General features: G+C 46.6%; 1 protein-coding gene across 16 annotated transcripts in view; it reads left to right on the top strand.

Moving 5' to 3' along the window:
- Window positions 1-533: 533 nt before the first annotated feature.
- Window positions 534-14,832, top strand: part of BCL11A (BCL11 transcription factor A) — a 98,895-nt gene continuing 84,596 nt past the window's right edge. For 7 of the 16 annotated variants that reach the window (XM_070478727.1, XM_070478707.1, XM_070478698.1 and 4 more), the window contains exons 1-2: window positions 1,012-1,194; window positions 8,151-8,480. In XM_070478727.1, coding sequence (XP_070334828.1) covers window positions 1,140-1,194; window positions 8,151-8,480 — 385 coding nt within the window. In that variant the 5' untranslated portion in view covers window positions 1,012-1,139. Of the gene's footprint in view, window positions 1,195-3,413; window positions 3,516-5,602; window positions 5,722-8,150; window positions 8,481-14,832 lie in introns of those variants that run through there. The other 9 variants (XM_020909051.2, XM_070478665.1, XM_070478659.1 and 6 more) reach the window with 9 other exon arrangements.

Below are 14,832 nucleotides of genomic sequence, written 5' to 3'. Positions count from 1 at the left end.
CTTGCCCTCTCTCTCTCTCTCCTGACCGCCCGGGCTCCCGGAGGCCCCCGCGCTGCCTTTCCGGACCCGCAAGCCTCCAAACTTGAGCTGGACTCTGCTTGGCCGGGCGCTCCTTCCCGCCTCCCCTCGCCCGCGGCGTCGCTGTAACTTGGAGGCTCAGCTCCCAACTTCGGGTGCTTTTTCTTGGCTATCCTCTCCTCGAGCAAAGTTTCCCGAGCGCAGCCGCGGGCTCTGGGCTTTCGGCCCCCGGCGTCCGCACACGAGGCGCGAGCTCCGCGGCGGCGGCGAAGGGAAGTGGGTGTGCGCACGCAGGAGGGTGTCCGGGAGCAACTCTACCTGGCTTCCCTCCGCCCGCGCTTCCCCGGCCCCTGCAGCCTCCAGACACTCTTTTTTTTTTTAAATTTAAAATAATCTTTCATTTTAGGGTCCGCGTGCCGGGGTTGGGGGGAGCAGGGCGCACGTCTGGCTCTCCCCCTCCCCCGCCGCCCCTTCCCTCTCTCCCCGCCAAGCCGCTGCCTCGGCACTCGCTGCGGCCACTGGTGAGCCCGAGGCCCCAGCGCCCCCTCCCCTCCGCCCGCCCCTCCCACGGGGGCCGCGTCTGGCGTCTGCGGAGCCCCCAGCCCGGCACCTCCCCCGCCCCGCACTGGCCATTGGCTTGTCCTGGTCTCTTTTTCATGTCCAGCCCCTGATGTGTGTCCATTGGTGTGAGCTTCCCCTTCCCTCCTCCCCTTCTCTCCTGCTCGCCCTGCCCATGTTTTGTGTGTCTCTGTCCATCCAGACTCCTGACGTTCAAGTTCGCAGGGACGTCACGTCCGCACTTGAACTTGCAGCTCAGGGGGGCTTTTGCCATTTTTTTCATCTCTCTCTCTCTCTCTCCCCCTCTATCTCTCCTCTCTCTCTCTCTCTTTTTTTTTTTTTGGTTAAAAAAAAAAAAAAAAGCCATGACGGCTCTCCCACAATTCATCTTCCCTGCGCCATCTTTGTATTATTTCTAATTTATTTTGGATGTCAAAAGGCACTGATGAAGATATTTTCTCTGGAGTCTCCTTCTTTCTAACCCGGCTCTCCCGATGTGAACCGAGCCGTCGTCCGCCCGCCGCCGCCGCCGCCGCCGCCTCCCGCCCGCCCCGCAGCCCACCATGTCTCGCCGCAAGCAAGGCAAACCCCAGCACTTAAGCAAACGGGAATTCTCGCGTAAGTAACCCAATAATAGTAATAATAATTATTAATAATCACGAGAGCGCGCAGGACGAGAAGCAAGAGAAAGGGGGAGAGAGGGGTGTGTGCATGCATTAAAAAAATTTTTTTTCCACGAGAAAAACCTCCGAGAGTCGGGATAAAAGAGATTAAAGGTGGGGGGGGGGGACCAACCTCATCCCATCCCGAATCGTAGCCGTATGTACACTTTTGGGATTGCACGAATCTTTTAATTTTATTTAATTTTTACAAAAATTTGACTCCTCCTCTTTCCTGCTTTCCTCTGCTTTATTTCGCTTTTCGGAAAGGAATGCAATGATTTCGCCTCCAGTTTTGCAAAATAATGAACAATGCTGTGGATGCTAACAACTCTCCTGCAAACCTAAGGGAGGGAACTGGAGGGGAAAAGGGGGTTACTTCCACTTACCGTAGGAAGAAAAACGGGGGGTGGGGAGCCCAAGTTAAAAAAAAAAATAATTCCCGGGGAGAAAAGAGGTGAGACTGGCCCTTGGACACCAGCGCGCTCACGGTCAAGTGTGCACTGGGAGGAAAGTAGTCATCTCCACAATAGTGAGAAAGTGGGATTGTGGGAGGGGGCCCCGGGCGCTCTTGAGTCCGCCGAGTCTGGAGAGGGGCCGCGGCGGCTGGGAGAGCTTGGGCGACCGGGAAGGACCGGAGCCGCCGCCGGCGCTGCAGCCTTTTGTTCCGGCCCGAGGTGGGTGTTTGCCCCGCTGCCTTTTGTGCCGGCTCCTCGCGCTTGCCCTCCCGCGCCGCCGCCGCCGCCGCCGAAGGGCAGGAGCGAGGGCCGGGGGCCAGTCGAAGAGGGAGGGAGGGCGCTGTGGCTGCTGCCGCCCGGGTTGCCTCTGCCCGCCCCTCCCGGCCGAACCTCACCGGCGGCGAAAATAGGTGAAAAATAAAATAAAATACATAAAATAAAACAAGGCAACGTTTTCTTTTTGCCCCCAGACAGACGGCAAACGCTCCGCCAGCCGTTTTCAGCAACGCTCTCCTCTTTGACTCCCCCTCCGCCACCACCGCCCCCCCCTACAAAAATCTCACAATCTCTAATAGAGGGGGAAAAATACAATTACCCCTTCACCAAAACCTCTTTAGTTGCAAACTTAGAGCGCCGGCGGCACAGAGAGGGAGCGAGGAACTCCCTCCTCTTACTATTTTTTGGAAGATTTTCAAAAAAAGTGGAAGTGGATTTTGATTGGGAAAAATCTCGTGTCTGAATGTTTACAAGCACCGCGTGTGCGGGAGCCTCCTGCCAACAAACAGACAGAGGACCGAGCGCGGCGCGGCAGGCCGGGAGCGGGCGGCGGCTGCGGCCGGGCCTCGCCGGGGCCTCGCCCGGCCTCGCCGCGCCCCCGCCCCGCCCGGGATCGCCCACCCGGCACCCGCCGCCCGCCCGCTGGCCCAGCGGCAGGCGGTGCTGCGACTCAGCGCCAGAGGGTCCAGGGTCCTCTCTGGCCCCCTAGTACAATGCTCAGACCTCCTCTTGGCCAACCCCACTGCGAAATCGGCTGGGGAGAAACTCGTCTTTGCAAAGCATTTTTATTTTGCAAAGCAACCCTAAAAGCGAGTCCTGTCCGTCCCCTACCCGCGACGTCTCTTGCCCCCAGCTCGGGGCAGCGGGGAGATCACCACGTGCCTTCCCTGCCCCCCTCCCACAGGGACAAGCCTATAGCCCCCAGCTCCCGAGCTCGGCCAAGCAAGGTTGGGGGTAGGGGTGGGGGGTGGGGGGAGAGGGGTGGGTGGTAGGCGGTAGGGGAGTAGTTGATTTTGGGGAGTATTCGACTCCGGGACTCCACGCATCCCTCCCTCGAATTCCTGCTCTCTACCTCGGGCCTGGCTCGGTCTGGGGGCCCTTCTGAGTCTGTATAAGGGAGGTGGGGTGGTTAAGTGGGTGGCTGTCTCCAGGCTAACAGAATGCGCCTGGAAAGGCAGGCGGTGGGCGCTTAGGAAAGTTTGGCTGCAAGGGAAAGAAAGGCGTGAGAGAGCCCACTTCCCTCCCCCATCTCATACATGACCCTTATTTTAATTTTTGCTGCGATTTTAAAGGACCACCCCATATCCAGTTCTGTATTTTTTAAAGGTGTGTGTGTGGGGTGCTCGTAGGGAATTGAATTTTTCACTGGGCCCTGGAACTTGTCACACACTTCGAAAGCTCCCCCGCCCGGGCACGTTGCGGGGCCCTCCCTCTCCCCACCCCCGCGCATCCCTCCCTCACCGCTCTCCCCCGCCCCCACTCCCCCGGCCGCGCCGGATGCGGAGCAGACGCGGCGCGCGGCGGTGTGAAGTTACAGCCCGGCCAGGTACCGGCGGGAAGGAAGGGCAGTGTTCGCAGCACTCGGGAAAGCCGGGCCCTTCTTCGGAAGGATGCACTGGGGGCTCAAAGGACGGACTGTGGCGTGCAGTCCAGGCTGCTCCCCCGTCCCCCACTCTCTCGGGGCCCATCCCGAGACTCCAGGCTGGGTGGGTTAGCCCCTTGGAATCCCCGAGTCTCAGGATGGGTTTTGGGTTAAGGGGCCAATTTAAAGTGGGTGCGGTGGTCGCTCCTTTCTAATTTTCTGGGTGCGCAGAGGGGGCGGGAGCCATTCTCGTCTTCAGGACCCCTTTCCCTCCCCCCTGCCCCCATCCCCCGCTTCTAGGGCTGAATGAGCCGTTCGGTCGCTAGGAGGCAGAACAAGATCAAGAAAGCTCAGCGAACTTGAACCTGTACCAGGGCCTCCCCCACCCCCCTCTGCATTTCTCGACCCGGAGGGAAGAGCTTTGCGAGGGTGGGGGTGGGGGAAACGGACGGTTAGGCAGAATTCCCTTTCTCTCCCCCCCACCCCATCACCCCTTCTGTCTTTGTTCTTCGTTTTGACTTTAAAAATGCTTCTGGCCAGGGCTGCGGAGAAGCGCCCGGGCGCGCGGCCGACTCCCCAGTGCACCGGGAGTGGAGCGGGGTGCAGTTTTCGTTTTTTTGGGCAGGCGTTTTTGGTTGGGAGGAAAGGGGAGTGCGCGCTCTCCGGCTTTGGGGCAAGGCCGAAGGCGGGATCCGGCAAGTTTGCACTTAGTCTCCAGGTTCACTTCTCCCGGCCCCTCATCCCCGTGCAAAGCGCGGACCGAGGCAGCCGCGGCAGGCTTGCCGGGCGCCTCTGCAGCCCGACCCCCCCCGCCCCCGCTCCCCCGCCTCCTGCAGCTCTCGCCTCCGAGCCCGAAATCACAACAATAGTAATAGTTATCATCATAATGATGCGGGCAAACGGCGTCATTAATAATGAATAACCGCAGCCGCCGCCGCGCTGTGCACACCGGTGCCGGGGATTGCGGGAGAAACGCATTTGCAGAGATTCCTCAAAGTAAAAAGTGTAAGCCTGTGGACACAGAATGAGTTTCAGGACCCGCGCCTGAGGAGTGTGTGCGGTGATCCCCAGACAGCGCCAGGTTAACCTGCCGAGTTTTCCAAGCCTCACTTCCCGTGTCTCCACCTGGTGGGCCTGGGGAACCGTCGTCACCCCGCGGCCGGGCAGGACGGGCGTGGAGGCAGCAGTCGGGGCCCGGGGCTGCCCGCCGCCTCCCGCCCCCAGCCCCCAGCCCCCGACTCCGGCTCCGGGCCCCGCGGCCGCCGCTGCACGTGTTCGCAGCGAGCGCGGCCGGAGCCTGCGGACCGCACGCTACTCGCTTTGTGCCTGAGTCCCGGCGCCCAACTTCACTTTCGGCGCAGCACCCCCCCACCCCCCCGCCGGGTCCCCTGCCCCGGGCCTGTCGCCCCTGCCTTCGCTTTTGGTTTTTTGCTTTTTCTCTCCGCATTTCAGTCTCGGTGTGCTCCCTTACCCTGTTAAGACAATCAAAGGGAAGGACTTGGAAAGCAAACTTGAAGACAGAGCTCCTTTCCCCCTCCCCCTCCCCAGCAGCCCTTGTTTCCCTTGCTCCTTCCCTACATTTCTTATAAGGCTTTTTTTTTTTTTTTTTTTTTTTAATTTATTCCTTTGCAACTGCTGAGAGAGGAAAGAGATCCCAGTTCAGCGGCTGGGGCATTGAGACGTTTCAGTCAGTCTTGCTGTTTGAACGCAGAAGCATTTTATTTTGTATTTCTTTTTCCCCTTGTAGAGAATTCGCGGCTAATTATTATGATTATTTGCCCACTCCCTTCCACTTCAATCCTGGACTCCCTGCTTTGTAGCCAGCGCTTAGGCCGGAGCTTAGAAACGCCGGTTTTGTGGGGGTGAAGGAGGATGGAATTGAATTGAGGGAGGGGGTAAAATGGCTGAGGTTAGGAATGTTTTTAGGGAAAGGGGAATTTGCATTAAAATACAGAGAAATTATCAGAGCCCAGAAAGGAAATGTTGATTGCCACTGAGAAAAGATGTCAATGCAAATCAGTAGATTACACCAAGAGAATTGTATTTTCATATTTTCTTTGTGCCCCACTTCGTCTGATTTTTAATAATGTAGCAGCAACGATAAGAACACATTTTGGTATTTCTCTGAACATCACCAGCCAAATGTTTAGCAGAGAGCCTGATGTTAAAGGTATTTCATACATTAGGATATAATTCTTGTTAATTAGCAATAATTTACGTTAAGAGCATAGAAAATGTTGAGGTTATAGGTTTTATATCTGTACATTTGATCATCTTGTTATTTTCAAGAACTTTGCCTCCTATAAAATTAATTAGGTGAAATGTGGAGGTGTAATCAGCAACCTCTGAATTACCACTTCATTTCCTGGTTTTGATTGTAAATCAGTTCAGTCACTACATTTAGAAGACTTTAACCAAGTCTGTTTTGTACCGCGTTACCTTTAACTGTTTGATACCTAGGAGAATATCTTCTCTTGCTCCCAAATAATATTTCCATTTTCAGAAATGTGTCAGGGCTTGGGGATAAAGAACAAATCCTAACGATGGAGTTAAAAATTTTTTTTTTTTTTGGCCAAGGTTCTATGTACTACTAACTTTTATAAAATGAGGTATTTCTCCTCAGTCTTTCTTCAATCTGTAAACCTCTGAACTCGTAGTTAATGCTGAACAACAACCAAAAAAGCCACTTTTGTTAATGTGTACTTAAAATCCTTAATTCAAATAGGAGGAATCTTGGTGAATAACTTCTTTATTCAGTTCCTCCCTTGTCACAATGAAAGCAAGCAGGGGAAAGATGACATAGACGCATAATGCAAAAGCACTTCTGTTTGTCTGCTTTTATTTGGAAAGTATGCATGTGTATCTATCTTTCGGTCAGTATGTTGGGCAAAGAAATGTAAGTGCTTACTTTTCTGTCTTTATTAGTAGGAATATAACCTTCATATTCCTGTGGTGACCTTATGTTAAATTAGGAGGAGTACCAGAGGCTAGAAATTATGACATGTCCTAGTTGAGCACAGGTGCAGCTAGACAGGGCTCTCTCAATATTATTTCACCCAGCACATCTGGGAGTTACTCCAGATCTTCCCCCTCAGTATTCAGCCTGGGTAGGGTTGAAATAAATTTAACCTGAGTTCACTGGATTTTTGCACTTTATCAAAATCTGTTCCAATATTCTACACTCAAATTAAAATCTATTTTTTGATTCTCTGTGGCTTTAAGTTCATTAAATGTGAAATTGGCAGCTTGCTAAAGAAGGTCAGACTGATTAACTGTTTAAGACTTGTACATTTTCTGCTTCAGTTTTATTAACTGGCAGCATCCTGGATGTATTTTGTGTTTTGTAAATTTTTTTTTTTTTGGTGATGGAGTAAGTGTAAGGTTTCAGGAGCAGTGACTTACTCTCATTTCCCCTTTGGAAGTTTAAAAAATGATAGAAGCTGTTCAAATACATGCTTGAGTATTTTGGTGCAAAGTTGTTGTTTTGTTTTTTATTTAAAGAAACAGGAATGAAAGACATATCTACCTTGTTGTACCGTCCACTGGTGATCATGTGTGCAGAAATAGTCCCATAATGAAGCATTTTGGAGCTCATTCAGAAAATTAGTCAACTTTGACAACATTAGGCAAAGTATTTCAAGTCTTAAGAAAGGACTTCTCAGCCTTGATCTGAAATGTGGCATTTGCTTGACCATTCTGATTTTTATGTGATGGGGGCCACCAAGTGCAAACATATTTAGAATATTTTAGGCATTCCTTTCTTCAGAATGAAAAAATGACTAATTGGCTTATTTTCTTAAGTACTCAAAAGTATCCCATTTAGCTAATGTGTCTGAGAAGAATTGCCAGTGAATTTGGTATTTGTTTGATTTTGTGGCACTGCTGAGAGTGAGATCAGAAAGGTTTTTGGCAGTGTGGGTTATACTGCGTTATGATTATTTAGATTCGTTTCACAGGTGAATACAGTCTTTTTCGTATTACAGCAGTGTAAATATGGCACGTTTTCTGTGTGATGTAGTAGCTTTCTAATTTAGGAAGCCATGTCTCTGTATATTTTGAGTGTATATGTTCACACACAAAGAGGGTGTGTGTGTGTTTATTCACCTCTCCTTTTATTCTTGGGCACAATAGACAACTTACTGTGCAGGAAAAAAGAAAGAAATTTGGTTTCAATCCATGTTTTTGCCAGTTCTTTGGGGGTGGTTATTATTGAAGCTTACGTTATGTTTCTGTGCTAACTATTTATTTAAATAACAGTCACATTCTTTCTAAACTCACTAACTGGACACTTGGGTGTGTGTGTGTGTGTGTATGTGTGTGTGTTATGTATATATGTATGTGTAGTTTTCCATGGAAGTATGCCAGTCAGGCAGTTTTCTTTATATGATGGTTTGCCTCTATGATAAATTTGCTTTCTTGTTGTCAGTTTCCACACCCGTGTATGTTTCAGGTGCTCACATGTTTTTCTGAGAATTAAATGGAGGAGCCTAGAAACCTTTTACATAATGTGCTGGGGTGGGATGGGGTTGAGAATGTATTTCCCCCTTTCCTCTCCTTTCTGGCCCTCTAATAATTGTGCTTTTGTTTCTTCAACCACAGCCGAGCCTCTTGAAGCCATTCTTACAGATGATGAACCGGACCACGGACCTTTGGGAGCCCCAGAAGGGGACCACGACCTCCTCACGTGTGGGCAGTGCCAGATGAACTTCCCGTTGGGGGACATTCTCATTTTTATCGAGCACAAACGGAAACAATGCAATGGCAGCCTCTGCTTAGAAAAAGCTGTGGATAAGCCACCTTCCCCTTCACCAATCGAGATGAAAAAAGCATCCAATCCCGTGGAGGTTGGCATCCAGGTCACGCCAGAGGATGACGATTGTTTATCAACGTCATCTAGAGGAATTTGCCCCAAACAGGAACACATAGCAGGTAAATGAGAAGCAAGGAGAAAAGCTGTTTGCATGTTTTCTTTTCATTTTCAGAGGCACTGTAGCCACGCACTAAGGAGTGGTGAAGTGCTTTCTGTGTTTCTCCATGTGACTGTCCATGACAGCCCTGTAACGTTAAAGTAATCATTCCTATGGCTTATGTCCAGAACACACAAAAATAAATATTTTCCACTTCACTTGAGTCAGATGTAGGCAGGATAGGTTACACACACCTGATATCCTCTCTTTGCATCTACTGATTCTGAATTTCTTTCCTTTTCTCTCCCCTTCTCATTTTGAATTGTCAAGCCTTACTACACCTAGCCCAGTTTCCAAAGCCCATTTCCAGCCCTGGTGATAAGTCAGAGGCAGAGGGGCTGTATGGGCATTTGTAGTTCGGCCAGTGACATGTTTGGGTCAGAATACCTGATCAGGCCTCCCTAGGGGTGCAGTTTGTTCTCGAGGCTTCCGTGACGTTGGGTGGGCTGGAGGGGCATTTTGGAGGGACTGGAAAGAGTTAACTGAGCTTCGGGGCTAGCCTTGGATCCATATTGGCTGTCAGCCCGTATGGGGCTGTAATTAAACACAGCCCCGTGGTGGGATGACACCGTGACCTTGACTTTAAGATGCCATTTTCGACTGGCCAGGCCAGAGTAGAGAGGGCAGTTGCTGAAGCGCACAGACATGCTTACTCGAAAAGTTTAAGGGCATGTTGGAAATTTCAAAAGGTTGGTTTGACAGGAACGGCTGCTCCCTGCAGCCTGCCTCCTCAGCTAAATGATAAATGCTTCTTTGTGCTCTCCCTTGTCTCTGATGTGGTTTTGACAGATGTATCTTGATTTTGTTTGTGGTTTACACAACCACATGTCACCCTTACAAATGTCCAGTCCAGACTTCACTGTTTCTGCTGTAACACAATGTTAAAATTCTCTTGAAAAAATACATACACACATTCAACAGCCCTGCTTCCTCTGGTTAATTTTAGCAGAAAGGTAACTAGAGGTATGGGTTTCTAAGCAGTGCAAGGGAAAGGAATTAACCTCTAACAGAGGGACTTAAATCCCTACTCTGAATGATAATCAACAACATTATATAGTGACCCTTAAAACATTTAAAAAAATGAAACAACAGTGATTTAATGTACAAGATGAAGTGAATGAGGATTCTGTAGTGACAAAAGCGGCATGTCCAAATCACTTTCCTCTATTTCCCTTGCCCCTGCCCCCCAAAAGCAGAAGGTTTGTTTAGATTTAGGAAGGGTAGTGCATAGAATCAGTTGATGCCCTGGAACTTGTCCCTCCGACTGAGTTTGACCAGAGAGTTGAACTGTAGTGGGTCAGTGGTCCAGAGGGGATTAAATGTTGTATCATTTCTCCTCCCCCCTCTGGAATTTGCTCATTAAAATCAAATGTGGCATTTTCTTTCTTTTTTAACGCTTCCTGCAATAGCACCCAGATACTTTACCTTTAGTAAAACGAGAAAGCTGCTGCCAGGGAAGCTGCGTTTACAAACTGTTTTCTTGAATCCATCCCATGTAGCTTATATGCCATGCAGGTTACAATTTGATCTGTCCCCCCAGCCCCCCAGTAGGATATGGTGGTGACCATTTCCATGTGCTGTCTTGTGACTGGAAGGAAAATGAACAGAAGTGTAAGGCATGATTAATGAAGCTAGAGCAAGCGGAAGGAGATTTGGTCTTCGGAGATCCAAAGCCTTTCTAAATCGCCAAATATGGAGTAACACTTGCGTGATGTAACATCGTATTTACATATCGAGCCGCTCGTTTAAAAAGACAAAACACAGTGTCTGTCAAGCAAGAATTAAAACCACACTTCTTACTGAGGTCCCAAGTAGGTTATTCAGTCTCCGATTAACCAGCTTGAAAATTCTGTGCCTCTGTACTTAGAGGAGAAATCTAAAAGCTGGTGGGGGGGAGGCCCTATAGTGAAGGCTTTCCACTGTCACAGTTGTAAATCTACATAGGGAAAGAAGAGATTTTCCTGAACTCTCTGATTGTCATAAAGATTCTTCTTTTTTTTTTTTTTAAAGGAGTAGTACTGTAAGAGAGCTCAAAGAAGGACCCCCTCCACACAAAAAAGCACATTTAAGATATGTTTTATAGGGCTAATGCTAAGCAATTTCGCTGAGATGAAAAGCTACCTAAGGCATCTAAGATATTCAATGGGTGCACCAGTGCTGCGACCCAGGTGAGGTAAACCTTTCATGCACAAATAATTACAAAGTCTTGATTCCTTTCATTGTGTTTAATCACCTGTTCCCACCCTGGAATTGGCTGAACATAAATAGCGTGGTCACATCTCAAGGCGAGATGTCAGTAACTAGAATCACGACTTCTCATAATTCACGGTAATGAATTAAGAGTTTCCTATGGTGAAATTAACATTCTGCCATTGCACGTAAATTAAGATGCCCTGGCTCTCAGGTGCCTCTGAAGTGAAGTTCTGGAAGACGGCTGTGTACTCGCAGCCCATTTCTCTCAAGCACATCTTCACGGTTCCAAGTCTGCTTTTCTTTTTATGGTGAGGAAGGAAACAATAAGAGTAATCATTCAGTAGATATTTGAATTGTGTCACACACAAAAAAGAGAAGCAGTGCTCTGTATTAGGAAAGAGATATATTGATGAATCTCTAGAAGAATATATTTGGCAACTGTATAAAAGGTAGTTATTTAAATGTGCTGTGCAGGAAAGGGTTTATTAAAGTGGTGTAAGTTGGATATGAGCTTACTGTGTGTTCTCTGCCGTCTTATAGGCAGGAAGCTGGAATCAAACAGCGACAGATCTTCTTCCTGAGATAAATAAAGCTTAGAATTTGGGCTTTCACACAGGAGGCTGAGTGGAGTTCTTTAAATCTTCAGTAAGATGCCATGCGTTTGGCTGTACATAGGCCTCTCAAAGCTGAGTATTTTTTAGTGAGGATGATTCTTACCAGGTTGAATGTACACATACATGTTGTTCGGGTTGTTTTTTTTCATTTTATTCAAATATTCAAAATATTGTGGGATTACGATCCACTGAGACCCCTGAAGTCTTGTTAATTTAACTGGAAACCAGTAGGTTGTAATCTGCAGGGCCCAGTTCTTCAGTGCCTGTGTCAAATATCCACAATTGGATATCAGCAGTCTTTGACTGGCAGTTAGGGCTTTTAATTGGGGTTTTGTTTTGTTTCCTAGTCTCATGTTCTATGAGGGGGGCAAGTATTCATTGAAGATTAGTGACTGTGGAACTGCTGTTCACTTATAGAAAAGGCCAAAAAATATTATCCCACAGTGTCAGCTTTGAGGTTTTGGCTTATTGCACATAGAAATCTTTAAATTAGGATTGAACTGTCAAAAAGTTAGCTTTTTGAGAGAGTGGCAGAAAATATGATGAGTCCTGTGAACTGTCAAGCAGTCTGTTGCTGTCTAACATTTTTTCTCTTTAAAATCAAGAATGTAGGCATTGATATCAGGGTATTTAAAAATTATTTGCCTAGAAAATACACCTCATACCTAGGTAATAATATGTAAGGCAGAAGCTCTGTGGAAGAAAAAGTACCAATTTAATCCAGAAATATACAAGCATGTTACTTAAAGGTAAATCAAGTATAATAACATACTCATGCTTTTTAGAATTTAAAAACTCAACTTGCCTTTTCTTTTTGTACCCATTTGAATTCTTTCCTATCTCAGACTGAATTGGAGGATGTACTTTATGATATAATTGTAAAGAAGGCTATAAATTATAGTATCCTATTATAACCTATTTTTCATTTCTCTTTATTTGTGTGATTCTGAATAAAAATCACTGACTTCTGAAGTGAATTTTTAGTGTGACAGCTACAAAAAATGACAAGCAAACAAAAAAATCCCCAGTATACTGGTGAACATTTTATTTAACCTTCACACCCAGAGAATAAAGAATATTGTTTCTTAATAAATACCTAGGATTTTCACTGGGAGCCCATGTTTGCGAGGCCATTACCCAAAGCCTCATGTTCATGAGACTGGGAGTCCTATATACAAGATGTATTTGTAAATAAGACAGAGAAAGGTTGTGAACTGGCAGCTTGGATGTTTTGTCAAAGTACAATGTCAGAGAAACTCTTTCTAAGACAAATTGTAAATAGAACTGTCACAGCGATTGCATGATTGAGCCGCAGAAGTGTCTTACAATTGTTGGCATTGTCAGAGGACTTTTGAAAGCTTAATTAAACACAGTGGCCCGCATGGTTGCTAAATTTACTTGGGCAAGCCAAAAAGAAAAAACAATCTAAAATGTGGAAGATCCCAAAGATCCCAAAGTTCTTGTGACGTTACCCTTTTGGTGACACAGAAAAGATGCATTGTGTGTTTTCCTAGTTGTCTTTTATAAATACTAGTTTTGAGAACAGGGCCACGTGATATGAAGATCGTCCTGTGTGTGATGTGGAGATTGTGTTAGTTTTTCTGTCTCCTGCTGTTACAGACAGTTAATGTAAAAATGGCCTTTTATTGGAAACACAAATATGTATTCACTTCAAGAACAGGAGCAGGGGGGATGTTTCCCTCCCATTCTCCGTGTTTATTCTGTGAAGGCTTAAAAAAAAACAGTGCTGTAATTTCTCAAATCACCCCATTCCTAGTTTTGTTGCAAGTTGTGCCTTTTACTTTTAAAGGATCTGAAATCTATTTTGCACACCTTCCTCCTGGTGTATGTGGCATTTAATTGTGGAGCTGCCCATGGGTTGGAAAATGCAACTGGGTATAGACACGTGCAGGTAGAGTTAGAACAGCAAACCTCAGGGAAGAGGTGAGTTGGATGCATATTAATGGCACATTGTACAATCCTGGAAAATCATTATTTTCACACTGCTGTCTCAGTTTGGCTAACGTAGGGGACTGAATTGGAATATATAACAGATGTGCAAAACCTAAGCAGGCATTTTTCAGAATTTTGTGATTTCTTAGCGAAAGTGTTTCAAAAAGAAGAATAGGTGAGTGGTGGCCTTGCATACTAGTCAGTGAGAAAGGAAGAAAGTTTTGGCTTTCGTTTGGGAGAAAATGTGAAATTTAACTGAAGTAGCACAGTTAGGGCGATGCACCAAGATTGCGTCACTTGTTGTTAATTTAATCTACTCTGGCTGGTCTGTTCACACCCTTTATTGCACAAAGAAATCATTTGACAAAATTTACCCCAAGCCCAAGTCTGTTTTTACATACAGTAGTACCAGCTTTGTGCAATAAAAGGCACTTAGCATCAAATCGGACCCAGCCTGGCACCTTGCCACTTTTTTAGCAAGAGATTTAATCACCAAGGATCTTTAGTACCTTTCTGCTTGTTCAGATTTCATTTGGGTCATGGTTATGTCAGCAGTGTTATTATTACAAGGATTTAAAAAAAAAAAATTTAAACTTAGGGTCCATTTTTAACACTATCTCAAATCAAGCAGGTTTTTATTTTATGTGTCAATTTGGAAGACATTAATAAATTCATAAAGTATATTCAGACTATATAATTTAATGGATAATGACTAGTATTTTCATTTGTAATACCAATGGGAAATTGGCCATTGTCTCTCTCCCCTCTCTGTTCTCTCCTCCTACCCAGGTAAATAAGAGTTCTTAAAATGCTTCTCCCCTTTCCTTCCAGGGGATAGAGCTCTGGCCAATATCAGTAAATTTACCTTTGTAATTTGTCATGTAGGTTTTACAAAAATGACCTAATTAATTTGAGCATGGACCATATTACTGCTACTAGAGTCATTTTGTGTCACAAACTTAATTTCTAGGAAATGTAACCTGACGAATAAGAATGCTTTAGCTCTCCACATGTGCTCCTAGGAACCAAAGGCAGATTTAAAATAATAATAAAAAAAAAATGCCAGCATTATGAAAGCCAGTATGCTTGGTGCCAAACTCAATTTGAAGCCAGTAAACATCAGACTGGATTTCTAATCAGTTTTAGAATGTAACGTATTCCATATTGGGTTCACTGGAATTTGTCTCTCTGCGTTTTACTGGCCAGCTGCACTCCCTATGCATTTTTAAAACATTTCAGCAATGGCTTTTGCTGTTCTTAGCAGGGTTAGTAACTTAGGGTCTGTTTCTGAGCTCATTCGTCATTCTGCGATGGCATCGAGTTAGGTTGGCAAGGGAAGGATTTGAGGCTTGGGGGGTGGTGAGTTCACTTCTGACCCCAGCAGGGAATAGGTGAGCTTCATTTGCCTTTACAATAGGCGCATAGCTACTGCACCTTGGAAGATCTCTCAGGTGCCGCTCAGATGGGCGCATGTAAATGCCCTGTCAGTTGCGGAGCCGGAATATTAATGCTTCTTCCACCAGCGCACCATAATAAAGCTGTACACAGCAAGCT

This window comes from Odocoileus virginianus, chromosome 2, assembly GCF_023699985.2.
Source record: "Odocoileus virginianus isolate 20LAN1187 ecotype Illinois chromosome 2, Ovbor_1.2, whole genome shotgun sequence".
In the NCBI taxonomy this organism is placed as follows: Eukaryota; Metazoa; Chordata; class Mammalia; order Artiodactyla; family Cervidae; genus Odocoileus; species Odocoileus virginianus.
The sequence above is the reverse complement of the archived record's forward strand: the minus strand, read 5'-3'. Positions and strand labels throughout refer to the sequence as shown.